Source organism: Acomys russatus, chromosome 19, assembly GCF_903995435.1.
Source record: "Acomys russatus chromosome 19, mAcoRus1.1, whole genome shotgun sequence".
Taxonomy (NCBI): domain Eukaryota; kingdom Metazoa; phylum Chordata; class Mammalia; order Rodentia; family Muridae; genus Acomys; species Acomys russatus.
Genome location: NC_067155.1, coordinates 5,924,209 through 5,938,844, shown reverse-complemented (window position 1 = coordinate 5,938,844; position 14,636 = coordinate 5,924,209). Strand labels below are relative to the sequence as shown.

Below are 14,636 nucleotides of genomic sequence, written 5' to 3'. Positions count from 1 at the left end.
GAAGACCCTTGGACCAGCTGCTGAGCCACCATGGTCCCTAGGCTCCTCTCTCTTCTCTACCTCCGTAAGTTGCTCAAGGGTCATTCATTCAGTCTCCAGGAAATCATAAAGCTAAGCCACCACCACCCGGCTTTCTCTCTCTCTCTCTCTCTCTCTCTCTCTCTTTTTCTCTTTTTGCCTATAAATAGTTTTTGGTGGCCGGGCGTGGTGGCGCATGCCTTTAATCCCAGCACTCCGGAGGCAGAGGCAGGGGGATCGCTGTGAGTTCGAGGCCAGCCAGGTCTACAGAGTGAGTCCAGGACAGCCAAGGCTACACAGAGAAACCCTGTCTTGAAAACCCCCCAAACCCCCCCCCCAAAAAAAATCATAAACCTGATGAGATATTTAGATGAGAACTGGAGCCAGAACTCAACCAGATCAGTGTCCTGAGGGCATAGGACCAGCCAGAAGTCTCAGTGAGCACACTGTACATGTTAGGGCAAAACCAATGCGCAACATGTAGTAGACATAGATGGGGGGTGGTGGAATAGGAGCTGAGGCTATAGTTCTTTTGGCAGAGTGCTCACCTAGTGTACATGAGGCCCTAGGTCATCCCCAGTACTGTAAATCAAGCATGGTGTCATGAATCTGTAGTCCCAGTACATGGAAGATAAAGACAGGCAGGTAGTAAATTGAAGGTCATTTAAAGCTAAGTAGGAAGTTCAAGGACAGCTTGGATTACTTGAGATTCACACACCACACACACACACACACACACACACACACACACACACACACACACACGTAAAGCAGACAGATCATGGATATAATCTAAACGGACTAAAACTAGAAAGTTCTATATGCTCTTGCTAGCCAAGGTTGAATCAGCAGCCGGCTATTTCTTTTCTAGGAAGCCAATGACCTCAGAAAGGCCATTTGTTTGTTTGTTTGCTTGTTGAGATAGGCTCTTACTATGTAGTCCTGGCTGACCTAGAATTTACTACACAGACCAGGCTGGCCTTGAACTCACAGAGATCCTCCTGCTGAGATTACAGCTGTGTGCCACCAAGCCCCTCTCTTTTTGACATAACTATATCAGTGGATAAGTGGGTATTAAATAACTCTCTTAGCAGGGGGTTGTGGTTATTTTGGCAATGTGGTCTAACAAATGTTTACTACTAGCCCTATAATTATTATTATGGTGATACTTTCTTTTCTTTTCTTTCCTTTTTTTTTTTCCCCGAGATAGAGTTTCTCTGAGTAACAGCTCTAGGTGTCCTGAAACTTTCTCAGTAGACCAGACTGGCCACGAACTCACAGAGATCCACCTGCCTCTGCCTCCCAAGTGCTGGGATTAAAGGCTTGTGCCACCACTGTCCACTTTATAGTGGTATTTTCTAATCTGCTAGCAATCGTTGAAGACACAGACACCTGTTATATTTTAAAATAGCCTCAGTTAACATGGGGCAAGGGAAAAAAAACTACTTCCCATAGTGGGGCAGGTATCTCATACCCTGCCCCAATCCCATGCAGTCTGCTTCTAACAATTTCTATAGAGCTATCCATAATCCCAAATACCTGCTAATTATCATCATCTGGTCCAAGTCTCCATCCATGTGCTTCTTCCTGAACCTAACCCAGGGCACCAGCCTCCCTTCTTCCTCTCTTCTCCTTCAGTCTCTCCTCCTCTTCTCGTCTCTTTTTCCAAAAGTCTGAGAATGTTAACCATGCCCATGTCCCATTTGCCCTGCCCAGGTGTGTTGGCTTTCTTTCTTTCTTTCTTTCTTTTTTTTTTTATTAATTTATTCTTGTTACATCTCAATGGTTATCCCATCCCTTGTGTCCTCCCATTCTTCCCTCCCTCCCATTTTCCCCTTATTCCCCTCCCCTATGACTGTTCTGAGGGGGTGTGTTGGCTTTCTATTGGCCAAATAGACAATGTTACATAGCAATCTTGGGGCACAGAGACAGCAAGCAACACTTAGCCTCAAAATACATCAGACCAGCCTCCAACAGGGTGTGGTGGCACACACCTGTAACCCAGCTCTAGAGAGGTGGAGGCAGGAAGATCAGAAGTTCAAAGTCGTTCGGTTACATAGTGAATTTGAACTCAGCCTGCATTACATGAGACCCTATGTCAAATAGTAATAATAAACCATGTACGGTAGGACATCTTTAATCCCAGTCCTGTGGAGGCAGAGGCAGGTGGATCACTGAGAGTTTGAGGCCAGCCTGGTTTACATAGCAAGTTCCAGGCCAGCCAGGGCTACATAGTGAGACCATTCTGGCTCACCCCCTGCTTAAAAACCAACAACAACAAAAACAAAAGACAAACAAACAAACAAACAAAAAAATCCCAAAACCTTCTAAAGAAAATCAAGTTTGCCTTTACAAGTTAGAAATTTGATCTGAGTTTGCAGACTGAAGTGATTTGCTGTATATCTCAGAGACTGTGAGGAAACTGAATTTCAGCCCAGGTGTGTCAAACCCCAACAATACTACAGACCCCGTGTTGCCCCGATGTTCAATGAACAGGGCCCAATTACAGGGGTCCTTGTTGTGGGACCATCTAGGGGATATTTGAAGGGACTTGGGGCTTGTTTTGATTTTGTTGTTGGCATAAACTAGAGTTATCTAGGAAGAAGCTCATTTGGGAAAAAATACCTCCATCAGATTGCTTGAAGATGAATCTGTGGGACATTTCATATCTCTCTCTCTCTCTCTCTCTCTCTCTCTCTCTCTCTCTCTCTCTCTCCCTTACTTCTTTTCCTTCCTTTTCTATGGTACACTTCAAAAACTCGCATGCCCTCCTTGCACAGGGGCTACACTAATCTCTGTATCACTTCAACTTCCTTATATATACTGCTTAAGAGAGCACAGGTGCATTTTCTTGATTAATGGTTGCTGTGGGATGCCTCAGACCCCTGTGGGTGGTGTGACCCCTGGGCAAGTGGTCCTCAGGAGTATAAGGAAGCAGGCCGGGCAAACCTTGGGGAGCAAGCCAGGAAGTAGTACTTCTAGTCTCTGCATCACTTCCTGCTTCCGGGTTCCTTCCGGACTTCCCTCAGTAATGGAGTGTGATTGGAGGGTTGCGAGCTGAAACGAACCCCTTCCTCCTCAGGTTGTTTTTGGTGCTTTAATATCACTGCAGTAGAAACCGGAACTAAAGGCGGGAGGTGGCGGTACACTCCTTTAATTCCAGCGCTTGAGAGGCAGGTGAACCTCTTGAGTTCAAGGCCAGCCTGGTCTATAGAGAGAGTTTCAGGACAGCCAGGGCTGCACAGAGAAACCTTGTCATGAAAAGAAAAGAAAGGAAGGAGGAAGGGGGGAGAGAGAGAGAGAAGGGGGGCGGACAGGGGAATGAAGTGAAGGGTTCTTGAGTAGGACAGACCAACCCCACCCTCTCTGGCTTTTTGAGACAGGGTTTCTCTACATGGCTCTGGCTATCCTGCCTCTGTCTCCCAGGTTCTGGGATTAAAGCCTTGCATCACCACCTACCAGTTTTCTACAGCCTTTTTGTTGTTTTTCTTTTTGACTGATGCTTTCTCAGGGTGTAAGGTTAGGCACTGGGACAGTGAACAGCCCCAAAGGCACTTTGGACCAGTAGTTTCTGCACGTTTGGTTACATGACCTTGAAGAATGAATTTCACAGACAATGCATATGAAGTTGGTTTTTTCTTTTCCTTTTTTAGTTTAATATTTTCTTTCTGATAATCTTTCTGATACATGGCATTGCATCTGCATCATTCCCGCCCTCCATCTCATCCCAACGCCTCATGTCTGACGTTCCAAACTCAGCAATCTCTTCTTTAATTATCGTTGATATATATATAAATATATCAATGTGTGACACACACACACATATATATACATACATACCGGCATACATACATACATACATACATGCATACGTATGTGTGTGCATGTGTAGATGAGCGCATATATACAATGTGCTGAGTCCTTTTAGCTTTACTGTTATGGATATGTGTCCAGGAATGACCACTTAACATTGGCCAACCTGTGTGAGAGCTCATCTCTGGAGGAGACTGACTTTCCTGTCAACAATCTCCATTCACGATCCGTAGCTGTTCATTTAGGGTGACACCACGTGGAGGCATGAAGAGTTTGCTTAGAGATTTATTTTTATTATATTTATTTATTTGTGTGCACTGGAAATGAGTTGAGAAGTGCGTGTGTGTTCACGGGCGCACACGTGTGTGTTTGCAGGTGTGCATGCATGTGTGGAGGCAAGAGGTGTCCACACCTCAGGTGTCACTGAGCTCAAGGGACTACCCCTGTCTCCACATCCCCAGCATGGCACTACAAGCACATGCCACCACAGGGATATTTTTCACATAGACGTTGGAGATGAAGCACGCTTACACTGGGAGATTTACTGACTGAACCATCTGTTAGTAAACAGGCAGCGATACAGTCACCCGTAAAGGTCCTGATGACAGTGGGGAAACAAGCAACACCAAAGCCACTACAGAAGCATGTTGGCAGAAACACGTCACCACCCCATGCTAGCATGACTCAAGCCCCCTAAACCACGTGTGCACCTTCTGCGCATGCGTATGTACTTCCTGCGCACACGCTAGATAGTTTATAAAGGGAACTCCTCCCACTCTTCTCTCTCTCCCCTTGTGTCTCCCCAGAGAATGTTTATGCACCCCATTAATAAACCTCTTAAGTGAATCTACTGCGTGGCGTAATTCCATCCCTCCACACAGCTCTGACGTTCACTTTTTTTTTTTTTTTTTTTCGTTTTTCGAGACAGGGTTTCTCTGTGTAGCCTTGGCCATCCTGGACTCACTTTGTAGACCAGGCTGGCCTCGAACTCACAGCGATCCACCTGCCTCTGCCTCCCGAGTGCTGGGATTAAAGGCATGAGACACCACGCCTGGCTGACGTTCACTTCTTACACCATCTCTCCAGCCTCCCTCCACTGGGGCTTTTTTGTTTTAACACAGGCTCTCTCTACAGAGGCCTGGCTGTTCTGGAAATCAGGATGTGGACCAGGCTGGCCTCGAACTCGCAGAGGTCGTCCTGCCTCTGACTCCTGAGGACTTGGATTAAAGGCGTGCACCACTTCCTCCACAGGGGTCTTGATAGTGTTAGGAGCAGGCTAATTTCTTCTCTCTCCAGTGTCCTACAAGGCTGGTGCTCCTTCCCTGGAGGAGAGCTGATGACCCAATGAGACCCAGGCTCCTGGCAGAGAGGGTGACTGTATGAAGCCTGGGGATAGGGATGAGAAATGGAATGGTTTGTGGGAGTTTATAGAACCAAGAGAGAGATGGACAAAATGATAAAGGCCAGTCTGAGAAACCGAAGCCACAGCCCAGAGTGGGGAGCATGCAGCTCCTGACAGGGAGGCCCCAAATGATAACATGACAGCGCTCTTGGGGTGCCACCTCAGGACCAGAGAGGGTGAGTAGGTGACCCCTAGGAAGGAACTTGTGTTTCATATGTGATTTCTCCACCCTCCCACCCCCGCAGGGCTTTGTGTTGGGCAAACAGACATTCCTGACAATGGTAAGTGGGTCTTCAGGCAAACTCTCCTTGATCCTTCACCCCCAAAACCCTGTATTTTCCCTCCCCCTTTTGTATCTTTTGTGTGTTTGTCCATGTGCATATGTGTGAGTACACGCGTGTGTGTGCATACATGTAGAATAACTTTGGTGTTATTTCTCTCAGAGTCGTCCATCTTCTTTCTTTCTATCTATCTATCTATCTATCTATCTATCTATCTATCTATCGACAATGTCCTTCATTGGACCCCGGGGCTGCCAATCCAGCCAGACTAGCTGGTCAGGAAAGCCCCCAGGGATCCAGTTGTCACCACTTCCCTGGCAATGGCATTACAAGCATGCCCTGCCACACCCTGATTTTTTAAAGTGGATTCCAGGCATCTAACTCTGGTATTCATGCGTAACAAACATTTAACTAATTGAGCTATTTCCCCAGTGCTCTCTCCTTTTTAAAAAAATTTTATATTTTTAGATTTATGTATTTATTTATTATACAGTGTTCTGCCTGCATTTACACCTGCACACCAGAAGAGGGCGTTAGATCTTGTCATAGACGGTTGTGAGCCACCATATGGTTGCTGGGAATTGAACTCAGGACCTCTGGAAGAGCAGCCAGTGCTCTTAACCTCTGAGCCATCTCTCCAGCCTGCTCTCTCCTTCTAAAAGAAAAAGAGGAAAGCGGGTGCAGTGGGGCATGGGGTACAAGTCTGGGAGCAGGCAAGTACGCTGGATGCAGCCCTGGGTTCTATTTCCTTCCAGGGGCTTCTCCAAAGCCCAGCCTCAGTGCCTGGCCCAGCTCAGCGCTTCCCATCAGGAGTAGCGTGACATTGCGATGTCAGAGCCTTACCCCGAGTAAATACTTCATCCTCAGAAAGGAAGGGCTCTTTTGGGGTTCTGCGGAGCCGTATAATCTGACCGAGGAGACTGCTGACTTTCATATCACCGAGCTTCGACAGAGTGATGGAGGACACTACACCTGTGAATACTACAGCAAGTGGCCCCCCCGCCACACTGTCACAGTCCAGCGATGCCGTTCTTCTTCTGGTCACAGGTGAAGAAGGCCTGCAGGGCGGCGATCTTCAGACGCCGGTCGAGGGGGGGCGGACTACAAGACGGGAGGAAGTAGAGGGGTGGGATCTCCAGAGCAAGTTAGATGTGCAGGAGGTGGCTCCGCCCTAGGGTTTGTGGGAGGGAAAAACCAAACCAAACCAACCAACCACGCAACAACGCCCCCCCCCCCCCGAAGATCAAGAATGAGCATCTTCTTCCCTTCACCTCAGAGCATCTTTTTCTCTTCTAGGGTACTTACCTAAACCTTCTCTCCAGGCCCACCACCGGGGCACAGTGACTGCAGGAAGCAAGGTGACTTTGCAGTGCCAGAAAGCAGGCAGCGGCGTGCTGGGACCCGTAAGGTTTGCGTTGCTGAAGGTGGGTCGGTCGTCCCCTGTGCAGACGAGGAGCCCTACCGGAATGGCGTTAGATTTCTCTCTTCAGACTGTGACAGCCAGAGATTCGGGGAAATACAGCTGTGTGTACTACCAGGCAAAGGCTCCCTATAGAGCCTCAGCTCCCAGCGATCTCCTTGAGATCTCTGTGATAGGTAAGGGTTTGTGTAATTTTGTGAACACCTGTGTGCGTGCGTGCGTGCGTGCGTGTGTGTGTGTGCATTGTAGTTAGCCGACTTTTTAAAGCTATGAAATATGTTCATTTATTATTATTATTATTATTATTATTATTATTATTATTATTACTATTATTATTACTATTATTGTTATTTTAAGACAAGGTCTTGTGACTCATCATGTAAACCAGGCTAGCCCCAAATCCGCAGAAATCTGCCTGCCTTTGCCTCAGAACACTAGGACTGAAGGGAGTACACTGCTACTCTGGCCTCCTATTATTTTAATTAATCTTTCAGGTTAATAGAAAGCTAATCTTAATATTTAGAATCACTGAGAAGACAAACCTCTGGGCTTGCCGGTGAGCGATTTTTCTGGATTAGGTTATGAGGTAGGGAGTATAGGTGATACCATCAATGGGCTGGGGCCCCAGAGGAAATAAAAAGGCTAAAGTGAGCTAAGCCCCTCCTTCCTGACTGAGGCGCAACCCGACCTCACGCTCTTGCAGCCGCCTTTCCCACCAAGCCTTTCGACAGCGACCCCACACAGTGAGTCACAAATCAGCCTTTCCTTCCGTTGCTTTCAGCCGCACACAAAGTAAGGATCAGGGTGACTCTACAAGCAATAAGGATTTTTACTCCCACTCCAACTGCCCCATCTCTTCTCCAAGTTAGTTTCAATGTCTGCTTTGTTATTAAATGCAGCCCATTATAATCTCTTTATTCACCCTTCATTTTCTTCCCCACTTCTCATGACCCCTGTATAGTTTAGTGACCCCATACGTAAATCCACACGTACATATAACTTTAAATCTGGGTTACGTTTGAAACTTTTTGTTTTGTTTTGTTTTGGTTTTTTCAGACAGGGTTTCTCTGTGTAGCCTTGGCTGCCCTGGACTCACTTTGTAGATCAGGCTGGCCTCAAATTCACAGTGATCCACCCGCTTCTGCCTCCCGAGTGCTGGGATTAAAGGCCTGCACCACCACGCCCAGCTCAAGTGGGGTTTTTAAGGATTGCAGGTGAAGGAAGAGGATGGAAGAAGATGATGTGTCTGCCACCTGCAGGCCTTGGAGAGCTGGTGGATCCAGATGAGGGTGTGGGACAGTCCTCAGGAGAGCAAGGAATGTGGAGGCTTTCCTTCGAGGGGGCAGGGTTGGAGGAAGCTGTGGGAATTACTGGACCATGTGGGGGAAGCAGGGCAGCTGGAGATGCCAGCCGAACAGAGGTCAGAAGACAGCCTTGGCCGGGCGGTGGTGACGCACGTCTTTAATCCCAGCACTCGGGAGGCAGATGCAGGCAGATCGCTGTGAGTTCGAGGCCAACCTGGTCTACAAAGTTAGTCCAGGACAGTCATGCTAATATAGAGAAACCCTGTCTGGGGAAAACAAAAAAACAAAAACACAAAAACCAAGAATTACAGGTCAAGTTAAAAATTCTCCCTTAGCCTCCATCTCCACCCTGCCCTCGGAATTTACTGCCTCCATCCCACTCTACTTGAAATTTATTACCTCAGACCCCCATTCACCTAAAAGGTCACCTATTGCTAGCCTATCACTTGATAACTAACCACGTTACTGAGTTCTGCTCCTGTAAAGGGTATTTAAACCCTCCGCTTTTACAGAACGGGGTCTTCCATATCCTCGGAGACTGGTAGGCCCTGGCGCGTTGGTTTAATAAAATTCCTTTGCTTTTGCATCGACTCTGGACTCTGACTCTCAGCGGGCTTCCAGGAATAGACTCCTCCCATCTCACTACAGTGCATCCGGGCTTTAGATGCACACTACTGTAGCTTTTTTAAGAATATATATTTTTTATTTAATTTTAATTTATGTGCATTGGTGTAGGGGTGTCAGATCTTGGAGTTACAGACAGTTGTGAGCTGCCATGTGGGTGCTGGGAATTGAACCCAGGTCCTTTGGAAGAGCAGGCAGTGCTCTTAATCACTGAGCCATCTCTCCAGCCCCACTGCTATAGCTTTTTTCTCTTTTTTCTTTTCCTTTTTTCTTTCTTTCTTTTTTCTTTTCTTTTCTTTTTTCTTTCTTTCTTTTTTTTTCTTTTTTCTTTTCTTTTCTTTTTCTTTTTCTTTTTTTTTTTTTTTTTGCTACTTTGTGGGTTCGTCTCCTGAGTGTCTCCTAAAAATCTCTTCTCTGGCTCAGCTCAGCTTCTCCCAGATCAACAGTCTCTTATTTTTCATTCTGCTCACATCTTTATTCTCTTCTCTTCTCCAGCCCTGCTCAATCTTCTTTCTTCCTGCACCGACTGTCTTCTCTAACCCTACTCTCTGATCCGATTCTTCTGCCACCTAGACCCTACCCCTCGCTCCCAGCCTCTGCTGGCATTTTTATATCCCAGAAGTCCAAGAGGCAATCAACCCTGAAGGTCATAGGGTCAAAGAGTTCTAATGGCTAAGCATTCTCCTAGGGCCAGTTACTAGCCACTGGGGATCCCTTAAAGGGCCAGGCACACAAAATAAATCACACCATGCACTACCATGTATTCAAATTTATGTGGGTTCTGGGGTTCCGGTACTTTACCCACTTCGCCATTTCCCTTGTTCCTTACCGCCCAACAACTCCTCTTGAAGGAAGAAGAGATGCACAGTGAACCAGACTTTTCCTCTGCTAGGTTCAAGTTCTCAGAAGCTCATTGTCACCATGGCATTTTGTGACCTGCCACCGACTTCTCTGTTCTGTGGATATAAGCGCAGACCCATCATCCCCTTTGATCTCCGTGTGGCGCCTTAAGGGAGCCAGGGAAAAGGAGGCGAGCAGAGGCAGAAATGAGAGAAAGCCAAACAAAGGAAAAGAGCAGAGGCCGAGTTGAACACAAGAGAAAAGAAGGGAAAGGAAAGGAATGCCCATTTCAACTCACAGTTAAATCTTCAGGGAACACAGCCCAAGATGCAAATGGACATATGGGAGTCAGTCAAGCTGTCTGGGAAGGAGGGATGCCAACTGTGGCCGGTGATGACCACCTTATCCCTTTTCAGAGCCCCCAGAGCCCCGGGGTACCTCATCCGGCTTGGCGTCGCAGCTGTAGTCCTGGTGATAATGGGAGGTTTCCTGGCTGAAGCCTGGAATAGGCAGAGGCTGTCTCCAAATAGTCCCAGGTAAAGTAACTGAACACTCCTCATGACTGTGTTTTTCCCAGGTTGATAGAGGTGTAACTGAAGGATAGAAATTGAGGGAGTTGGGTCCACAGTTGGCTGTGAACCACCAAGTGGGTGCTGGGAATTGAACCAGGGTCCTCTGCAAAAGCATCAAGTACTTTTAACCACTGAATCATCTCTCTCCAGCCCCAACATATTTAACTTTTATGTGTCAATTATACTTTAATCACCCCAGGGAAAATATCGTTAAGTAATCAGTTATATACTGAATAAGGAATTTCACCAGTCAGGTAGTCGCTGCCACAGAGCGGCTATCAAAACTACCTATTAATTAAGAGCCCCAAGCTGGGCTGGTGGCTCACGCCTATAATCCCAGCACTCAGGAGGCAGAGGCAGGTGGATCGCTGTGAGTTCGAGGCCAGCCTGGTCTACAAAGCGGGTCCAGGACAGCCAGCGCTACACAGAGAAGCCCTATCTCCAAGAGAAAAAAAAAAAATTAAGAGCCCCTTTTGTGGCAAATTTTAATTGTCACCCAGTTTGTCCTTGTTACTTATAGCTATAGGGTGCTGTACCCTAAATCAGTATGGGTTCATCTAAAAGCCAGGTCCCACCCAGTGATGGCTCAGCATTCTCCGCATAGGCACACAGAAAAATTCCTTAAGAAACAGGAGCTAGAGAGATGGTTCAGTGGTTAAGAGCACTTGTGGCTTTTACAGAGGATAGGGGTTTGGTTCCCAGCAGCCACAACTACCTGTAACTCCAATTCCAAGGTGTCCATTGCCCTCTTCTGGCTCTAAAGGCACCAGACACATACATTGTGAACATACACACATTCAGGCAAAAAGTCATACACGTATAATAAAATAATACCTATCAAACAATGAAAGAAAGTGGTTTTGGGATATGGCTAGGTTGGTGGAATGCCTGCCCATCGTTTAGGTCTTTTTGGTTTTTTTTGTTTCTTGTTTTTTCGAGACGGGGTTTCTCTGTGTAGCCTTGGCTGTCGTGGACTCGCTTTGTAGATCAGGCTGGCTTCGAACTCACAGTGATCCGCCTGCCTCTGTCTGGAGAGTGCTGGGATTAAAGGTGTGCGCCACCACACCCGGCCCATCGTTGAGTTTTAAAAAGTTATTTTATGTGTGTGGGTGTTTTGTCTGCATTTATGTCTGCGCATCATGTGTATGCAGTGCCCAAAGAGGCCAGAAGGGAGCGATCAGTCTCCTGGAAATGGAGTCCCAGATGTTAGTCATGAAGCCCTCCCCAGCACTGCATGGACAGGATATACTGGTGCACATCTGTAATCCCAGCACTCGGGAGGCAGGAGATTCAGAAGTTCAAAGTCATCCTTGGCTCCTTAGCAAGTCTGAGGACAGCTGGACCAGGAAGACCGTGGCCCAACATCCTTCCCCCAAATAAAGCATTTAGGGAAGATTATACCTTTCAAACATCTCCTGATGGGAAATGGGGGGGGGTGAGTGGAAGTCCCCCCAACTTAGAAATTGTCTTCCTCTCAGTTCGGCTCTGTTCTTCTTTACCCACAGGCCCCACAGTACCTCAGGGGAAAAATGAATCCTTGGAGACCAAATTATCCCTGTGAATTTCTGTGAAATCTTGATGTCAGCTTTTTGGAAATCATCCAGGAACAGGATGATGGCTTCTTCATCCTGAAATATATATATATATATATATATATATATATATATACTGTGTGTGTGTGTGTGTGTGTATGTACAAATACATATTTCTTTTCTTTATTTTTTTTAAATAAAAAATTTCCCTTGGTGGTGTTTCTGAGACAGGATCTAAAAAAAAAAAAAAAAAAAAGGCTGGCCTTGAACTCACAGAGATCCAAGTGTTTTTTCATTCCAATGCTGGAATATGGAGGTATATGTCACTACCTCCAGCCCCAGTTTGCGTTTTCTTTTCTTTTTCTTTTTTGATTTTCGAGACAAGGTTTCTCTGTGTAGCCTTGGCTGTCCTGGACTCACTTTGTAGACCAGGTTGGCCTCAAGCCCACAGCGATCCTCCTGCCTCTGCCTCCCGAGTGCCGGGATTAAAAGAAAACGTTACCACGCCCAGCTTACATTTTCTTAATTTACCTGTTGCTGGACAGTGGCGCCTTTAATCCTAGCACCTGGGAGGCAGGTGGATCTCTGTGAGTTGGAGGCCAGCCTGGTCTACAGAGGAATTTCCAGGACAGCCAGGGCTACACAGAGAAACCCTGTCTTGAAAACCAGAACAATAACAACAACAAAATACATGTTGAACACCTTCTCCGGCACTGGTGGCTATCTAGAATATGCAAATTATATATTTACCTCTCTATATACTGTATTCTGTGTTTCTTATATGGAGCCTTACGTTCTTTTTTAAAGATTTATTAATGTTCGTGTAGATGGCCGTAAGCCAACATGTGAATGCTGGGAACTGCAAGAAGTCTGTCTGCAAGAGTAAATGCTCTTAACGGTTGAACAATTGCTCCCGCCCCCATCGATAGTCTTAGTGAATATTTTGCCCATTCTTTTTAAAATAATCAGTATAAAAGAGCAGTTGGTAGCAAGGGAGCTTGTTATGAGTGTTCAGTACAGGCATGTGATGAACTTTGGTCATGTTCACCCCTCTATTACTCTTTCTCCTCCCCAATCTTTCTCTCTTCCCCTTCCACATCTTTAATGGTTTGAGTGCAAAACATACCCCCATAGTCTTACTGCCTTTTGGGACAGGCAGCATGGCTGGTGTAAGTGGGCCACTGGAGGGAGAACTTTAAGGTTATACTTGTGTGATAGTTGGTTCTGCCTGTCGACCTGACACCATCTAGAATCAGCTGGGGGCAGGGAATGGGTCTTAATGAGGGACTGTCTACATTAAGTCGGCCAGTGGTCAAATCTGTGGCATTTCCTTTCTTCCTTCCTTCCTTTCTTTCTTTCTTTCTTTTTTTTTTTTTTTAAACAAGATTTATTTGTTTATTATGTATACAGTGCTCTACCTGCCTGTATACCTGCAGGCCAGAAGAAGGCACCAGATCTCATTATAGATGGTTGTGAGCCACCGTGTGGTTGCTGGGAATTGAACTCAGGACCTCTGGAAGAGCAGCCAGTGCTTTTAACCTCTGAGCCATCTCTCCAGCCCCCTGTGGGATTTTCTTCATTGGGCTTAATTAAGATGAGAGGTAGCCGGGCGTGGTGGCGCAGGCCTTTAATCCCAGCACTCGGGAGGCAGAGGCAGGCGGATCGCTGTGAGTTCGAGGCCAGCCTCGTCTACAAAGTGAGTCCAGGACAGCCAAGGCTACCAGAGAAACCTTGTCTCGAAAAACCACATGGTGGCTCATAACCATCTATAATGTGATATGGCGCCCTCTTCTGGCTTGCAGGAGTACGTGCAAGCAGAGCACTGTATACATAATAATAAATAAATCTTAAAAAAAAAAAAAAGGAACAGTAAAAAATAAAAATAAAAGTGGACATCACCAGGTCGGCCTGCACTTTGTTGGGGTGTTTTACCACAGCCTTATGGGAAATGAAGACACCCTGCTTCTTGTTCCACCCCACACTCCCTGCTTGATGTGAGAAGCCTCCAGCACACCACACATTACCGCCACCACAACTCCTACCGGTGCCATGATGGATTAAAATGGTGAACACAAATGAAAATATTCTCCCTTAAGTTGCCTCTGTCAGATATTTTGTCACAGAAGTCATGGAGACAAGGAATATCCAAATGTCCCTCTTTCGTGTCTTTTTTTTTTTTTTTTTTTTTGGTTTTTCGAGACAGGGTTTCTCTGTGTAGCCTTGGCCATCCTGGACTCACTTTGTAGACCAGGCTGGCCTCAAACTCACAGCGATCTGCCTGCCTCTGCCTCCCGAATGCTGGGATTAAAGGCGTGTGCCACCACGCCCGGCTATTCGTGTCATTTTTCTCCCTTGATCCCATGTATGAAAGAATGAATGTAACACTGTCTCTGTGAGCCTGGCGTATCTCACTTGATGTGACTGGGTTTATTTTCAGCTAGGTTGTTTCTGATGAAAGCTGAAGAAAGGACTTTTGGGTTGGGGAAAGGGACTGGAGAAGACAGGAGAGGGCTGAGATGAAGGAGAGGGGTGAACACAAACAAAATACTCATGAAAATGGCTATGAAATCCATCACTTTGTATGTTAACTTAATAAATAATTGTTATTTTATTATTATATTTTTACTTTTGTTGTTGTTGTTGTTGTTGTTTCTTTTGTTTTGTTTTTCGAGACAGGGTTTCTCTGTGTAGCCTTGGCTGTCCTAGCCTCCCACTGCAGACCAGGCTGGCCTCGAACTCACAGGGATCCGCTTGCCTCTGCCTCCTGAGTGCTGGGATTAAAGGGGTGCACCACCACTGCCCGGCTAATATTTTATTTTTACTTTTAAAT

The 14,636-nt window shown here is 46.4% G+C and overlaps 1 protein-coding gene across 1 annotated transcript; it reads left to right on the top strand.

The window, feature by feature from the left end:
- The first annotated feature begins 30 nt into the window (after positions 1 to 30).
- Positions 31 to 11,807, top strand: LOC127202999 (T-cell-interacting, activating receptor on myeloid cells protein 1-like). The gene is given in 8 exon segments (XM_051161818.1): positions 31 to 64; positions 5,479 to 5,514; positions 6,270 to 6,508; positions 6,510 to 6,561; positions 6,811 to 7,110; positions 7,638 to 7,677; positions 10,119 to 10,238; positions 11,780 to 11,807. Coding segments are annotated over 8 exon segments (849 nt in total).
- The last annotated feature ends 2,829 nt before the right edge of the window (positions 11,808 to 14,636 follow it).